The following is a 15,505-nucleotide window of genomic DNA, read 5'->3' as shown; positions in this document are numbered from 1 at the left end:
TGATAAAGGATTGGGGATCCCTTGAGGTTAGTGATGGGGGTTAATTGAGGGGGCTGGTGATGATGGGAGATAGCAAGCCTGAGGGGGCTCTGAGAACAGTGATTAGGGCACCTGTTAAGATGAGTGAATGGGTGCCTGTAGGAGGGAGTGATCAGAGAGGTCTGTGGAGGCCCTTTGGGATTCAGTGTTTGGAGCTTCACACGTTTGGTTTCTAGTCAATGAATAGACGCTGTGGAGATTAACAAATGGGGGTTTGGTGGAACCAGTGATGAGGTTTCTTGGCATCAGAGTTTAGGAACCCGTGGGAATCGGTGATTAGTGATAATCAATCAAGGGGCCTGTAGGGATGACTGTGGCTCGTGCATGGGACTGAGTAAGGGAGAGCATCGTGTGACCGTAAATAAAGGGTCCTGTGGGTGATCAGGGCAGGACTGTGGAGAGACTTTGGGTTTCGTTGACTCGTGTGCTCCTGTAGATTGGTTTTGTCACTTGGGGGCTGCCTCTTGGAGGCTTTGCTAGAGGAATTATTGGGGATCCACAGCATGTGCGATTGAAGGTCCTGGAGGGATGGCCTGTGAAATCAATAATCAGGGTTCTGGGAAGGTGATAGGCATGTAGGGTAAGTGATAATGGGGTTTGTGGGTCTCGGTGGTTTGTTGTCTGGAGTTTGTGCAGGGCTTGTTGTGTTCAGTGATCTAGGGGCTGGAGACTTCTCAGGTGGTCATTGTGGGTGACTGGGGGCTTTGAGGGTCCTGAGGGTTGGTGCATGGGCTGGGATGGTATATGGATTGGCACAGTGTGGTTTGGTCATTTCAAGGTCCGTGGGGGTTTGTGTGTGCTGAGGCCGTCTTTGGGACCTCTGTTGGTGATTGTGGGACCTATGAGGGTGGTGTTTGCAGGTTTGGGTGGCTGTGAGTGAGTGTTGGTCGTGTGTTAGCTCAGGCAGGACTCTCAAGTAGTGACTTCTGTGACACAGCCACGTTCTTCGACCACTCTCACCCAGCACGTGCTTTGTTGGTCAGTGACGGCTCCTTGTACTTGAATCTTTCCTTGTTTAGGAGTTCTCAGCAGCCCCATTGGCTGTAAGGTCCTCCGCCTGGCTTGTTGAACCTCATCGCCTGTCTCTCCCTGCACCACCTCCAGCTCCAGCCGGTTGTGGCTGAGGCTTCTTGGCAGGCGTGGTCTTCCTGCAGTTCCACAGCGGGCTCCTTCTCCTCTTCACCTCAGCTAAAAGTCGTCTCCAAGAGGGCGCCTCTGGCTGTGCTGAAGGAGCATCTTTCATTCACCCCTTCCTCTGTCACATTTAAAACTTATTCTGAGCGTTCTCACAGTCTGAAGTTATTTTATTTACTTGTTTACCTGTTTGCCATCCTAGAAGGTGTTTCCTGGAGGGCACAGACCCGTGTGCCCAGAACAGGGCCTGTAGTAGTGCTTTCAGCAAATTGCTGCTTTCCGGCCAGTAAATGAGAGTGAGAGTGTGTGTGTGTGTATGTGTGAACGTATGTGTGTGTATGTGTGAGTATTTATGTGTGTATATATGTGTGTGTTTTGTTTGGGAAAAGTTATGCTCAGAAACTGAAACTCTTTGCCAATAGTTTATCTAACACAGGTTCCCTCTGGGATTTATAATAGTTTCACAAGCCAATAGCATAGAGGATAACGTCTCTCAATAAGCCAATAAAGAAACAACATAGACCAAACCAGCTATAGGTTAATCACGCTGTTGTTCCAGGCAAGGGGAGATGAAAGGAATAAAGTCCAAGTGTAGTTCGAGTATGCCTTTTTTTTTTATACGATTAGGCCCTTGGGAGAGTTGACTTGACCAACGGAGAACTGACATCCAGCTGCCAGCACAAAACGAAAATGAAAAGTCCTTGTTTTTAGGGAACAACAGCACCAGTGTTGGTGGGCAGGCCACTCTTCATGGGGACCCTGAGAGGTTTGTCACCACTACCAGCAGGGGGGTCGCCCGCCCCTACCATGGCGGGAGCTAATGCCCCAAGGTCTTCGGAGAGTTGATTTAGGTCAGCAAGGAGAGCCTTGCCCAGACCGAAACTCCTGAATAATCCTAACTCTCAGTATTCATAGTCTAAATGTCCGTTTGTCCTATTGCTTCTACACATGTTCTTACTCATCACCCCCAGGGGGACCCCTCAGCAACTGGGCTGCTGAGTTCCTATTACAGACAACAGATGAGGTGATGACATCCTGACACAACTTACTTCGTTCTTCTATCGAAACAACTTTTTTTTGTCTTTGTCATAAACGAATGGATTAAAACAAATCATAAACGAGTGGATATGAAATCATATTAAACCAATGCACAGCAGTGTAAGGGCATGGATGTATACGTGCGTCTGTGTGTGAGAGACTTGATGTCAATGTGAGAGCAGAGTGCGGGAGTATGTCAGAATCCTGAAGGTGACTGTTGTGAATGTTAGGACAATCAGCATGTTGCCTTTTCCAGGGGGACAGCTAGAGAAGCTCTGTGCATCAACCCAGAAGGGGTCCAAACTAAATAGAAGCTTCCAGGACAGGTGGGCCTTGTCTCAGGGACCCCAGGTCTGGAGAGCCATAACCATGGGCTCTCTTTCACTCAGAGCCCTCTCAGGGCTTCCTGGACTCTGAGACCCCCTTCCATGCCCTGGAGCCTGGAGCAGCTCCCCAGGCATTTCGGAAAGAGGTGCTTTTCCTTTGGATGTTGTTCTCTACTCTCTCAGGACATTTTTTCCTGAGAGATCTGTCCTGAAGCCCTGCACTCCGTAGGGGAACAGAATTTGTCACCCCAAAGTATGTCTCTTTGGCATAAGGATTCTTTTAGGCTGGTTATCTTAAGAAACAGCAGACATGGTAGGAGCTCTGAAAACTGAGAAGTTACCCTTTTGTAAGAGATATTTACATTTATAAGGGAAGTCTCCACGTGGAAGGATGTCTCCCTCACTGTACCGGGAAGAGGGGGACAACTCAGTCTCTAGAAACTTGTCAACGGAGAAGGCAGAGACTTAAGTCTGCATTACAACCGTACCCTTGTTTACTGAACAACCTCCCATAACTGACTCCCACCCCCAACATCTTTTGTCTTTAGCTGAAGATGATATTTAAGGTGGTGGTTTGGGCCATTTAGAGGAGTTACTCAGTTTTCTTGGATCTCTCCCATGTATGTGGGAGGGATACGTGTTATTAAACTTCTGTCAGTTTTTCTCCTGTTATTCTGTCTCATGTCAATTTCCTTCTTAGACCAGTCAGAAGAACCTAGAAGGGTAGAGGAGAAATTTTGCCTCCCCGGGAACTCTTCACATTGGACTAGAAAGTGTCCACTTTCACTCGGGGAATCCGACCTTTTATGTCTGCACCCCTGAGTAGCAGAACCACGTCACTCTTCTCGCTTCCCACTCCTAGGAACTCTTCCTGCCCTGGACGCCCTTGCTCTGCCCTCTACCACTACTTTGGGTCAAAACTCAAAGTCCAGCCTATTTTTCAGACTGACTGTGGTTCTTGACTGCCCCACAAGACCCTCACTTTGGGACTAGTCTCCCCTTGATTCTCTTTTTGACAGAGAGGGAGACGTTTAAGGCCCTCAAGGGGATGATGACAGGAGGTGGTCCATATGGCCAGGTCAATGCTAAGCAGCGTTCAGGTGTTTCCTTCCTGCCTCCTGCTCACCCTCTGCACAAGGCGCAGGCTTTGCTGACTGTGCAGTGCAGGGCTCCTGAGCGGGTGGCGATCAGAGCAGGCTTGTCTAGTCTGTGTCCAGACTAGACCCAACTCGGGGTGGGTAGTAACTGCCTTGAAGGAGCTGCTATTTTGGCTGCACTCTTGTTAGCTGCCCTGGGGCAAAACCTGGCAGTTGGGTGACACCCTGGCGTAACTTTCTCCCCTCATTTGCAGCAGATGAGTGGACACTTCTGTCCATCTTTCTCTGTGTCCATCGACATTGAAGGTGCCTTTCCCATTGTTTGGTAGAACAGAGCCTCCAAACAGCGCATTCTTGCTCTCAGTCTTCTGCAGGTACCACGTTCTCTCCTTGCTCACTGTTTTCTGGAGCGGTATCCACTGACCTGTCCACCACACTGTGTCTTCCTCGTGGCCTGTCAGTACGTGGAAACTGAGTTGGGAGCACCAGGAGCTTAGGAGGTGCTCAGCAACCGTTCCTGGACCACAGGTGGAGACCACAAGCAATAGACAAATCTCGATTGGTGGGGTTGCTATGAAAGGTGGAATGTGTCCCTCTGTCCCCAAGTTTAATGGCTACTGTGTTTTTTAGACATTTCTTTTCAGGTGCATTCTTATGAAGCAACTAACACCCCTGTGCGACCCTGTGCCCGTGGAGTCCTTGGCTCTGATCTCATATCCGGCTGAATGTAAGTGACCTGATCCATGAGCTGTGAAGAAATTTAAGGTGTATTTGTATCACTTTGCATCAGAACATAGTATTTTTTCTTTCTTATGCTTATCTTAAATCTTGCTCTGTCTCTTCCAATAATTCTGCCTAAGATTGTATCTGCTATACAGTTTGTAATCATTGAAGAAGTTTTTAAAATAGTGGTTGTACTCAGTTATCTGGTTATATGGCCTGTTGGGGAAATAATTAAAACTAAAATCTGCCAACCCAGAAAACCTTTCCACAAAAGTAGAAGAGAAAGAAAAATAGTTTTATTATTTATTAAAAACTAAGCCAGAATGCGATGAGTATCGTAGGCAATCCGCTAAAGAGATTGTAGAGACGGGGAGAAGCCTCACCCTGCTCTACAGCCAGGCAGACACAACCCATTACACACGATCTCAAGACAAATGATCGTGGGTCACACTCAGTTCATGCTGAATTTCCTTGGGGATTGGGGTGGCCATCTGTGGTAGCTAATTGCCTTTATCCAGAGGAAAAATGCACTCCTCCCATCTGTATGATGGAGATAGTTTTACAACTTGGAGCCAGGTGCCAATGTCAGGCTCGTTGGGCTCTGCCCTCCCAGAGGCTGGGAGATGGGAGTGTGTCTTCTGGTGATTTCTGAGAGCTCCCAGGTCCTTAAGAAAGATATTCTTGGGTTGTTAAACTGGACAAGCCTTATTTAGCTTTAGAAAGGATTTATGTACACCTCAACGGGACAAAGAAAGAATTTATAATTACAGGTTTTCTACAGTAAATGCTCTTTGAATAGGGATCAGGGGAGTCGCTCTCCCTTTTCCGCCCGAGGGAGAATTGATGTTTTTCTCATTTTTAATCTGCATTTACCTTTCCAGGCCTCTGCGCTCCTACTCCCCCAGAGGTGTTGGCTGCTCTGCACAGCGAATTTGCCTTAGGGAAGGGCTGAGGCGAGGCCTTTGAAGCAAAAGGGAGGGAAGGGGCCCCAGAGCCAACAGTGTGGCCCCTGTAGACTCACTGGGACAGCCCTGTGTCCCACCACCCCTCCCAGGAGCTCCTCAGTCGGGGATCAGAGAGCCTCAGAAAGGAGCAGGCTGAGGAGCAGGTCCCTGGTGCGGAGGGCGTGGGCGATGAGTAGAGCCCAAAGGCAGCCCTTGCCATGTCCGTGATTCCGTAACTCAGCAGGGATTTAGACTTGCCTTGATTTCCCCTTGGGAACCTGTGGCCTGGGCTGTTCCTGCTGATTCTGAGGGAAAGGGAGGCAGTGTTTGTCCCAACCTGAGCTAAGGAGGAAGCACTGTGAGAGTTTCCTCAGGCGTCTCTCCTGCCGGCCGCTCTGCTCACTTTGGTCCTCCTGCAGTAGTCCGCCTCCCGCAGCCTGCGCCCCCGGGGTCTCCTCCTGTCTGTGTGCGTTTCTGTGAGGTCCTCGCATCTGTGCCTGCCTCTTGCTGTGGGGCAGGTTTTGGAGTGGAGAGCCAGCACCCCAGGCTCCTTTACTGTCTTGATCTAAAAGACATTTTCTATTAACCGTCCTGCCTGGAAATGAGTTGCCTTTTGTTATCTAGCACCTGTGCAGGCAATTTCATTTAAGTGACCCCAGGAAATATTACAGGAGGAGTGAGCCAGGACTGTATTTGCAGACTGTGGTGAGGTGTCTGCAGAGCGGTTTGGTGTGCTGATGCTCCCTGGGCGTGTTTGGTTGAACCAGCGAGGCGGTGGCTTCAGTCCAGCATCTACAGATGGGGCCAGTGCTGCAAAGTGCACTGTGTGGAGCAGACCTGGCCCAGATGGTGTCAGGCTCAATGAGACGTGCCAGAAGCTGACATTGTATCCTGTTTTATACCCACCAGCCCTGATTTGAGTCTAGCAAACAACGCGTCTAGTTCCCAGAAGAGAACCAAGATTTAAGTCCCCAAATTAATTATATCGTCTAAAATAAAATTCCCACTGCATGTTCAGGCTGTGGCTCTCAGGAACAAGATAACTCACGCCAGATAAGGAAGAAGAGGCTCAGGCCTGGGGGTACATTGTCAGTTTACAGACCTTCAGCCAGAGGCCTTTCTCCGGAGCGTCAGGACACAGCGAAGTCACAGAACAGAGCAGATTTCCCAGGAGCAGCAGAACATGATCGAGTCACAGGTGAGTTACTTGCTTATCCTCCAGCAGTTTTCCTCTGTGCATGTGACGAGGCGTAAGGAGCCTCTACAACCAACAGGAAAGATCTAAACACATTTACAACATAATCAGAAAATACAAACTTGGGAAAGAAGATGCCAAAAGAAGCACAGAGTGGACTGCAGAATCATGCAAGAGCCTTAAAGTGGAGCCCAGACAGGTAAGGAATGAGGCCCTTCACTACTCGGGTGGAGCTGCAGGCCTCCCCAGCTGTTCCAGAAGCCTTGTCAAAAAGGGAAACAGGAATAGTCACATGGGTCCCTCTGTCAAAAAGCAGACCAGTTACTCAGCTGAAGCAAACATTTCCTAACAGTTGCACATAAAGAAAACATTTTGACAGCTATGTATGTAGATGATATAGTGGGCAAAGTCCTAAATAGCAGCCTTGTAATATGTAAATCCTGCGACAAATGAGCATATTTCCTAGGGCTGTTTCTCACCAAGTTCCTCAGTGTAAGCTCAGGGGGAACTCCGAACACACAGTTAGGGGAGATGGGAACAGTGGGCCTGGACTGATTATTACAAAACCGTCAAATGGCCCCCATAAGCCTCCTCTCAGTTGGAATTTTGGTACATTTTAGGTGGAAATGTATTTGCTTCTGTTGGCAAAAGCGGGACATGAGGGTATCTGCCTTTTGTTCCTATTCCTTCTAGTCCTAAGCTCTGTTTCCTGACTGTCTCAATTCCAGAAACGGACTGCAGTGTCCCTTCACCTTTCAGAGCAATTCTTGTCCACCTAGCTAACCTCCCCTCGCTCTTCTCTCCCTCCGTCCTTTCCTTTCTTTTAAAAATTCTATTGTTTGAACTGACATATGGCAACACTGACTTCCCCTTTTCTGACGTCCAATTCTCTGGCAGCTCAGCTGAGCTGAGAGCGAGCTGAGTGGCCAGGTGTCAGAGCAGCTGATTAAAGCAACAGCCAGAATGAAAGTCACAGTGGAGCCTGAATCACTTACTGCGATGGTGCCTTCAAGAGCACAACCATGTTCCAGTTCCCCAGGGAGCAGTGCACTGGTCCAGGGTCAGGTGGATCAGCACAGATGTGGGGGTCGTTCACTGCCCAGGGAGCAAGAGGAACAGGAGGCTCTGGCATTTCTTTGGTCCCTGGGGTCAGGAGTGGGGGAAGGGCCAGGAGTGGAAGAGTAGTGGGTTCTGAGTCGGAGTGGGGGAAGTGTCTTCAGGGTTCTCCTCTGCCCGCCATTAGGAGGTCTTGGCAGAGGCACCTGAGAAAGCCCTCTGCCGAAGGCCTCGGATAAAGAGACGTGTGGTGCATAAGATCATGACCGGCCAGGGGACCTGAGTCCTCAACTGCAGTTCCTTCAGAGCCTGTGGGCAAGGTGTGCAGGTCTGGTGTGGGGAGAGCAGCTTCCCCATGAGGCCTGCCAGGTGGTCGCACCTGAAGATTCACACAGAGGTTTTTAACCAAGAGCCAGACTCCTCAACTCCACCACTGGATCTTTCCAGACCTGCACGGGAAGCAGGCTACCCTGTCATGGACTCGAACAGGTCAGACTTGAGGAGCTATGACAGGAACCAGCTGGTTAACCTGAGGCAGCAAGGGCCAGTGCCACAAAGAGGCCACTCGAGGCAGGGTGGTCAGGCCTGCCTCAGGACTGAATGTGCTTGTGACAGTTTCCAAGTCAGGAGAAGGGCCCTCAGCCCCTTAGGAGGCTTCTCAGGTTTCTCTATGAATCTTTTTGGCCTGGCACAAGGCATCAATTAGGCACAGCACGCCTCTGGCCAGTAAGTGGAAGCTGGCCTCCAGGCCTTCCAGGGTGAGACAGTGTCACGATGGTTGGGGTACACACCTCAGAAGTGCAGTCCCGGAGGGCACATGCGGTCCTCCTGGAAACAGAGTTTACAGAGTAAGGGCACCCAAGCAGACTTTAATCAGAAGGGTTAACAGGGCTGCAGTGTGGCTTTCCATTGTGGCCCTCCTGCCCCGGGGGTTTTAGTCTAGTCTGAGTAATATAGTTTGGTCCTTGGTTTTAGAGGGGCTGCCTGGGCAGTTCCAAACCATTTTGTTTGTCCATGACCTCAGCTTATTAGTTCATACTTTATTAGATGTGGACCACATCTGAAATGTTCCTCCTGGAAAGTTCAGGAGCTGAGGCCATCCTCTGCCGTCCCAGAGTTGGCCCATCGGGAGGCTGCATTGTCGGCTCAGCAGTCAGTCTAAATCCAGAGCATCCACAGGAGCCTGGAAAGGCAGCAGGGGAGCTGTGTCTTCTGTTTTTTGTTTTTCTCCAGGGGGAGGGGAAAGCTTTCAGGAGCAGGTCTGAAGAACAGAGATCATTAATGTCTCCCCCTCCCCCGTCCTCCTAGGGTGCTGGGTTTTGTTTTTTCTGTTATTATCAGTGTGTCCCATTTGGTAATCAAAACTTTTTTAAAAAAATTACCTGTTTCCATTCATACCTTTTGTCTGGAAAGACTGTATGCAGGAGGAACAGATATTTTTATGTAACTGAACCAGAAAAGTACATCACGTTTAAGAACTGGTTAGCCAAAACTCCTGAATTTTCAAAAGATTTTAAAATGGTTTCACTGAGGCTTCAGGAAGATGCTGGGAGATGGAAGGTGTTCACAGTGTCCCGGGGGAGCTGAGCTCAGTGACTGTAAAAGGAGGGCAGGTAATTGAAGACCGGATGTCTTCTCCCTCGGGCCCCAGTGAGAAGGGCCCTTTTGGGCAACTGCTGCCTGGGGCTCCAGGCTGCTCTTCCGAGCTGTGTGATCCAGGCTGGGTTATCTTGACCCCTCCCGTCAGCCGCTGAAGTCTGGCCTTCACTGCCCATTAAAACACTTGCTCAGCTGTGTGGGAAATCTGGGCTTATTCTAGCTGCAGTGAATTCAGGAAAGCTGGACAGGAAACAGGGGTGGTCTTGGAGGGCCTAGACCATGTGGCCCATGTGGGTGGAACCCTAGGGATGGCTATCCCAATCCCAGGAAAGTGTCAGCTGCAGTCAGGGTCCAGCAAAACCCTCGGGACAGGACCGGAGGCCCAGTGAAATCCACCTGTCAAGAACATCCTGGCCTGCTGGCAGGGGAACCTGTCCCTGGCAGTGATTTTAGCCTTGGCCAGTGTCTGGAAGGCCAGACAGCTCTCTAGTGCTGGTTCAGCATCTTCTGATGACAGTGGCAGCACACACGCATAGGCCCAGTCCAGGACAGTGTCTGATCTCCACAGGCCCTCCTCTCAGGGACCCAAGAGGCGACCAGTCTCGTCACTGCCTGCTCCGGGGTGGAGGCGGTTTTAGTCCCCGTGCGTAGCTGACAGGTGCGGTCGGTTATGTTTCCTAGGGGCCTTTGTGGTGAGCATCCACCTGGGTAACAACAAGCTTATTAGGAGCAGAACTTATTTTTATCCAAATGTCTCATCCCCACAGAAGGGCTCGTCTTGTGTGCTGGTCTGAGGCTCGTCTGTGGTGTTAGTTATGGCCCGTGAGGCACAGGTTCACAGTCTCCCACGTGCCCCTCTGTAACGGCCCTGACTATGGCAGTTCCCGTCAGGGCTAGGGGCAAAGGCTCACCCGGGTGTACATAAACCACAGCACGTTCAGTAACGGGGACCAGAATAACAGTCCTGGGGAGCCCCTAGTGCACTGGCTGTGATCCGGGGTGTGGGGAGGGCAGCTTCCCCTGTGAGGCCTCCCGCACAGCCTTTGTAATTGCCTGTGGTTTGGTCTGAAAATCCTTGTTTTGAGCCAGGAGCTGGACACCTCCTATGAGTTTTAAAATGTGTGCAAATTCACGTAATCAACATCACAGCCAGGACTCGGAACAGTTCCCTCTGCAAACAAGCTCCCCGAGTCTCGCCTTCCCACATCCCTAACCCCGACAGCAGCTGGCATGTTCTCTGTCACTGCAGCTGCCCTCTCCAGAATGTCATATAAAGGAATTATAAGTGTCTAGCCTTTCAATGCTGGCTCCTCTCACTCATCCTCGAGGCCGTCCATGTTGTCTGTATCAGTTTGTTGTTTTGTTGCTGAGTGGTTAGCGCAGGGTGGTGTCCCGTGTGGACACCCGTGTCCTTACACATTCACTCTTGAAGGACACCTTGGTTGCTTCCAGTGTTCAGCAGTTGTGTTCCTTTGCGTACAGATTGGAGCACAGCTTCTCAGGTGAGCGTAAGTTTTCCGTACACTTGGATGAATCCCAGGAGTGGGACTGCTGGGTCATCTGGTAGGTCTGTGTTCCACTTTATGAGAAGCTGCCAAATTGGTCCTCCAGAGTCGTGGACCATTTTGCATTCCCACCATCAGTGAATGAGAGTTGCTGTTGGCTCTGCATCCTCGTTTGTCAGGGTTTTTTAAAATTTTAGCCATTCTTATTGTATGTAATGGTATCTTATTATAGTTTTTAATTTGCATTTCCCTGATGACAAATGCTGCTGAACATCTTTTCATACGTTCATTTTCCATCTGTACATCTTCTTTAGTGAAATAGGTATTAAGGTCTTTTGCCCGTTTTTTTAATGGTGGTGTTTGTTTTCTTATTATTGAGTTTTAAAAGTTCTTTATTCTGGATGCAAGTGTTTTCTCAGATAAGTCATGTGCAAATATTTTCTTATAGTCTGTGCCTTGTCTTTTCTTTCTCTCAATGTCTTTCACAAAGAAAAAATTTTAATTTTGAAAAAGTCCAATTTATTAATTTTTTTCTTAAATTCACCATGTGTTGGGTTTTATCTGAAAACTCATTGCCAAACCCAAGGTCATCCATATTTTCTGCTAGAAGCTTTATAGTTTTATATTTTACATTTAGGTCTGTGATCCATTTCAAGTTAATTTTTTTTTTAGATTTTATTTTTTTTTCCTTTTTCTCCCCAAAGCCCCCCTGGTACATAGTTGTATATTCTTCGTTGTGAGTCCTTCTAGTTGTGGCATGTGGGACGCTGCCTCAGCGTGGTTTGATGAGCAGTGCCATGTCTGCGCCCAGGATTCAAACCAACGAAACACTGGGCCACCTGCAGCCGAGCGCGCGAACTTAACCACTCGGCCACAGGGCCAGCCCCTCAAGTTAATTTTTTTTTAAAAAAGATTTTATTTTTCCTTTTTCTCCCCAAAACCCCCCGGTACATAGTTGTATATTTTTAGTTGTGGGTCCTTCATGTTGTGGCATGTGGGACACCGCCTCAGCACAGCTTGATGAGTGGTGCCATGTCCTTGCCCAGGATCCAAACCAGCAAAGCCCTGGGCCGCCGAAGTGGAGCACGCGAACTTAACCACTCGGCCATGGGGCCAGCCCCTCAAGTTAATTTTTGTGTGAGGTATGTGTTGAGGTTTATCTTTTGCTTATGGGTATACAGTCGTTCCAGCGCCATTTGTTGAAAAGACTTCTTTCTCCATGGAATTGCTTTTGTACCTTTGTCAAAATCAACTGAGCGTGTTTGTAGGAGTCTGTTTCTAGGCTCTCTGTTCTGTTCCGTTCACCTGTGCATCTGTCCTTTCACTAATACCACCTTGTCGTACCTGAAATCAGGTGACGTGCATCCTGCAACATGTCGTCTTTCTCCAAGTCGATTTTGCTGTTCCGCCTCCTTGGCCTTTGGCCCCCATACCCTGTATACACTGGTTTCGTGGCCCGTGTAACACCTTCTTGCCACTGGCCTGAGGAGACTGAAAAATATTTAAGAACATGATTTTTCTACTCATCTTTGTATTTCTAGGACCTGTTACAGTGCTGAGAACCTTAATTGCTCAGTGTCCATGTTCTAGAAGACGTCTACAGGAGCTAGCTATTGTTCCAACTTGGGAGCAGAACCATCCCCGAGGGAGGAGAGTTTTAGATATGTGGATGTGGTTTTGGTTTGACAGTGACTGAGAAGTTACTGTCATTTGGCTGGTGGGGGCCAGGCAGGCTGAGGTCTCACCCTGCTTGGGGAGATCTTGCTCAGCTAAAATTGTTCCCAATACCAGTGGCACTTCCTTTGAGGAACACTGTGCTTGTTTAGAAAAAAACCTATTCCAATTTCTTATTCAGCAGATAGATGGGTGGATAGATGAATGAATTCATAATGGTAAATATTTTAATAACATTTTTGTTTCTCTCTCAAAGTGTAATGCAAGATTAGGATATGATATTAGTTATCCATTGCTGTGTAACAAATTACCCCAAATGTCAGTGGCTGAAAACACAGACATTTATCTCATAGTTTCTGTGGATTAGGAATCTGCCAACTGCTTACCATGTGGGTCTGGTTCAGGGTCTTTCACGACCCCGTAATTGAGAAGTTGAGAAGGCTGTGGCCACCTCCAGTGCAACAGGGAGATGGTCCCCTTCCATGCTCACTCATGTGGGTGTTGGCAGGCGTCAGTGCCTTGCCACATGGGTTTCTCCCCAGGGCTGCCTCCCAGCACAGCAGCCGGGTTCCCCCAGAGAGAGTGAGAGAGCGTTCCCAAGAGGGAAGTCGCAGTCTTTTTAACCTGCTCTTGTGTGTGACACCCCTCACTTCTGCCCTCTTCTGTTCAGGGGAAGTGAGTCAGTAAGTCCACCCCAATTCAAGAGGGGAGGACTACACAAAAGCCTGAATACCAGGAGTTAGAGATCAGCGGGCCAACTCGGAGGCTGCCCACCACTACAGAGAAGAAAGTCTGTATTCCACAGTGAGAACCACCTCAAATTTACCAGAGATTGTGTTTTTCTAGATATCGTTTGAGGACGTGGCTGTGGACTTCACCTTGGAGGAGTGGCAGCTACTAAACCCTACTCAGAAGAACTTGTACAGAGACGTGATGTTGGAGAACTATAGCAATCTAGCTTTCTTGGGTAAGCATATTCTTTTTTGCTTTTTTGAGGAAGATTAGCCCTGAACTAACATCTGCTGCCAATCCTCCTCTTTTTTGCTGAGGAAGACTGGCCCTGAGCTAACATCTGTGCCCATCTTCCTCTACTTTATATATGAGACGCCTGCCACAGCATGGCTTGCCAAGCAGTGCCATGTCTGCACCCAGGATCCGAACTGGCAAACCCCAGGCCACTGAAGCAAAATGTGTGCACTTAACCGCTGCACCACCGGGCTGGCCCCTCACTTGCTTTATTTTATAGCCCTTGTAGTAAAATAGGCTTCATGTTTAACAGTCTCTTAGCTCAAGCAACTGGGTCCACGTCCTCTGTGTTTTCAATTAACAGGTTATCAAATTATCAAACCTGATGCCGTTTTCCAGCTGGAGCAAGAAGAGCAGTGGATAACAGATGAAGAGATCCTAAACCACAGCTGTCCAGGTGAGCAACAGTCAGGTGTATGGCCCACAGGGGAAGTTGAACCTCAGGTTTCTAATGATAGGCTGGCACTTTTGAAATGTTATTTATAAAACTGTGTTTATAGTTCCTAAATCATCAGAGTTGACTCAAGATTGGTGACATGAGCTCTCCATGAATTTTGCTGTACTCTGTATCCTGGTCCCCACGTCAGGGTGAGTCCCCTGTGTGTGGAGTTGATGATGAAATAGACCCCCTCTCACCTCCACGGTGGCACAGGTTGATGGCAGTCCTTTAGGACCTTGCTTTCTTGGATCAGGGGGTTCTTAGCTTCCTCAGTCTCCGTTTCCTTGTCTCCTGCCCCCGTCCAACCCACAGAGGCAGGCTTCTTTCCTCCTCTTTAAGAATTCATAAAGTGTTCTTGTTTTGGGTACCACTGATTACTTTTGAGTTTCCTTTAATTTATTTTTTTCCTCCCTCTAATTTGTCAGATTTCTGTTTTAAACCTGTAGAGAGTGGAAGGTGAATCCATGGATAGAGAATAAAAATCGAATACCTTGCAAGTGTGGAGTTCTGCCTCTTCCCTGGCTCTGTGCAGACCAAGGACTTGCATTCAGCTTCCAGTGCATCCTTGTGGTGCATCTGGTGTTCAGCTTCTCTCAGGCTTCTCATGCATCCCCTCAGGTAGTCTGCTGGGTGTACGACTCCCACCACCTGCTGTGTGATATTTTAACTCCATTTATGTTGAAGAACCTCATGGTATGGCAATATCTTATCTACCCAGTTTTATATCATTTAATATATTAATTTGGATATATATCTTAATCTTAATTCTTGATTTGATTTTAATTTAAAATATTTATTTTATTTACTTTTACATTTCAGGAAACAATTTTTTTTACTCTTCATGTGGGTCTGACACGTTTTATGTCTACATACGACTGTGGCATTTAATCTCCAAACTTCTTCCCACAGTCGTTTTCATCTCAGTGGCTAGTATGATCCTCTCCACTCCTGTAGCTCAACACATTAATCCTTTCATTTTCCTCCGTATCACCAGCTCCAGTTGGTTCTTCCTCTGAAATTCTGATATATCTGAGAATTAGATGAGGCTTTTTTATCCCCCCCAAAAAAAATTATCCTGCAGAAAAAGAATAGGTCCCTTAAATTTGAGATCTTGCCAAATCTTTCATCTTGCAGAGTACTTCCTGGGAATATTGCCCCATAAGAGCTAGTAAAGAGTATCATCATAAAGTGAACAACCTCTAAAAGGTCAGTGTAAAATATCCATAAATGGTCGTATTGTGGAAATCACAGACAAATATGCTTACGGGTTAAAAAAAAATCCTAATGTTATGCAAAGAATTCTTGTAGTTTGGAATAATTTCCACTGATAGCATCATATATAGATTGTGAATTCAGTTAAAATGTCAAAAAATCTGATTAAAAAGTTGGTGCTGAGATCTGGAGAACTTTCCCAAAAGTAGCTCTAATGATGGGGAAGCTACTGATTTCAGTGATTCAGGCAATGATCTTGAATGAGAATGTTTTTTAAATGTAATGATAGTACTGAAAACTAACGTTGCTCATCTTTCAGAGGGCAGGTTGATATCCCACGTTGACCTGCGTCCTAGTCAATGCTTCTTCCCTTATAGTGCTCAACAGTGTGTGCTCATCTTTTCCTTTCATGTGTCATTGGTCTCTGTCTTCCTGCGTTGTAAGCCCTCTGATGGGGGCACCTCCTTGTCTTCTCTGACCTGCTAGATCAAGTTCTGG

At 47.9% G+C, this 15,505-nt stretch overlaps 1 protein-coding gene across 14 annotated transcripts in view; it reads left to right on the top strand.

Annotated features, from left to right (window-relative positions):
* The window catches only part of ZNF605 (zinc finger protein 605), a 49,849-nt gene that overhangs the window by 2,223 nt on the left and 32,121 nt on the right, over positions 1-15,505 (top strand). For 3 of the 14 annotated variants that reach the window (XM_023648166.2, XM_023648165.2, XM_014742177.3), the window contains exons 2-6: positions 3,999-4,162; positions 4,265-4,361; positions 6,320-6,499; positions 13,177-13,297; positions 13,661-13,753. In XM_023648166.2, coding sequence (XP_023503934.2) covers positions 6,485-6,499; positions 13,177-13,297; positions 13,661-13,753 — 229 coding nt within the window. In that variant the 5' untranslated portion in view covers positions 3,999-4,162; positions 4,265-4,361; positions 6,320-6,484. Of the gene's footprint in view, positions 1-1,361; positions 4,163-4,224; positions 4,362-5,972; positions 6,500-13,176; positions 13,298-13,660; positions 13,754-14,910; positions 15,002-15,505 lie in introns of those variants that run through there. The other 11 variants (XM_023648173.2, XM_070220511.1, XM_070220510.1 and 8 more) reach the window with 7 other exon arrangements.

Source organism: Equus caballus, chromosome 8 (genome assembly GCF_041296265.1).
Source record: "Equus caballus isolate H_3958 breed thoroughbred chromosome 8, TB-T2T, whole genome shotgun sequence".
Taxonomy (NCBI): domain Eukaryota; kingdom Metazoa; phylum Chordata; class Mammalia; order Perissodactyla; family Equidae; genus Equus; species Equus caballus.
Note: the sequence above shows the minus strand (reverse complement) of the source record. Positions and strands in the feature narration are given on the sequence as shown.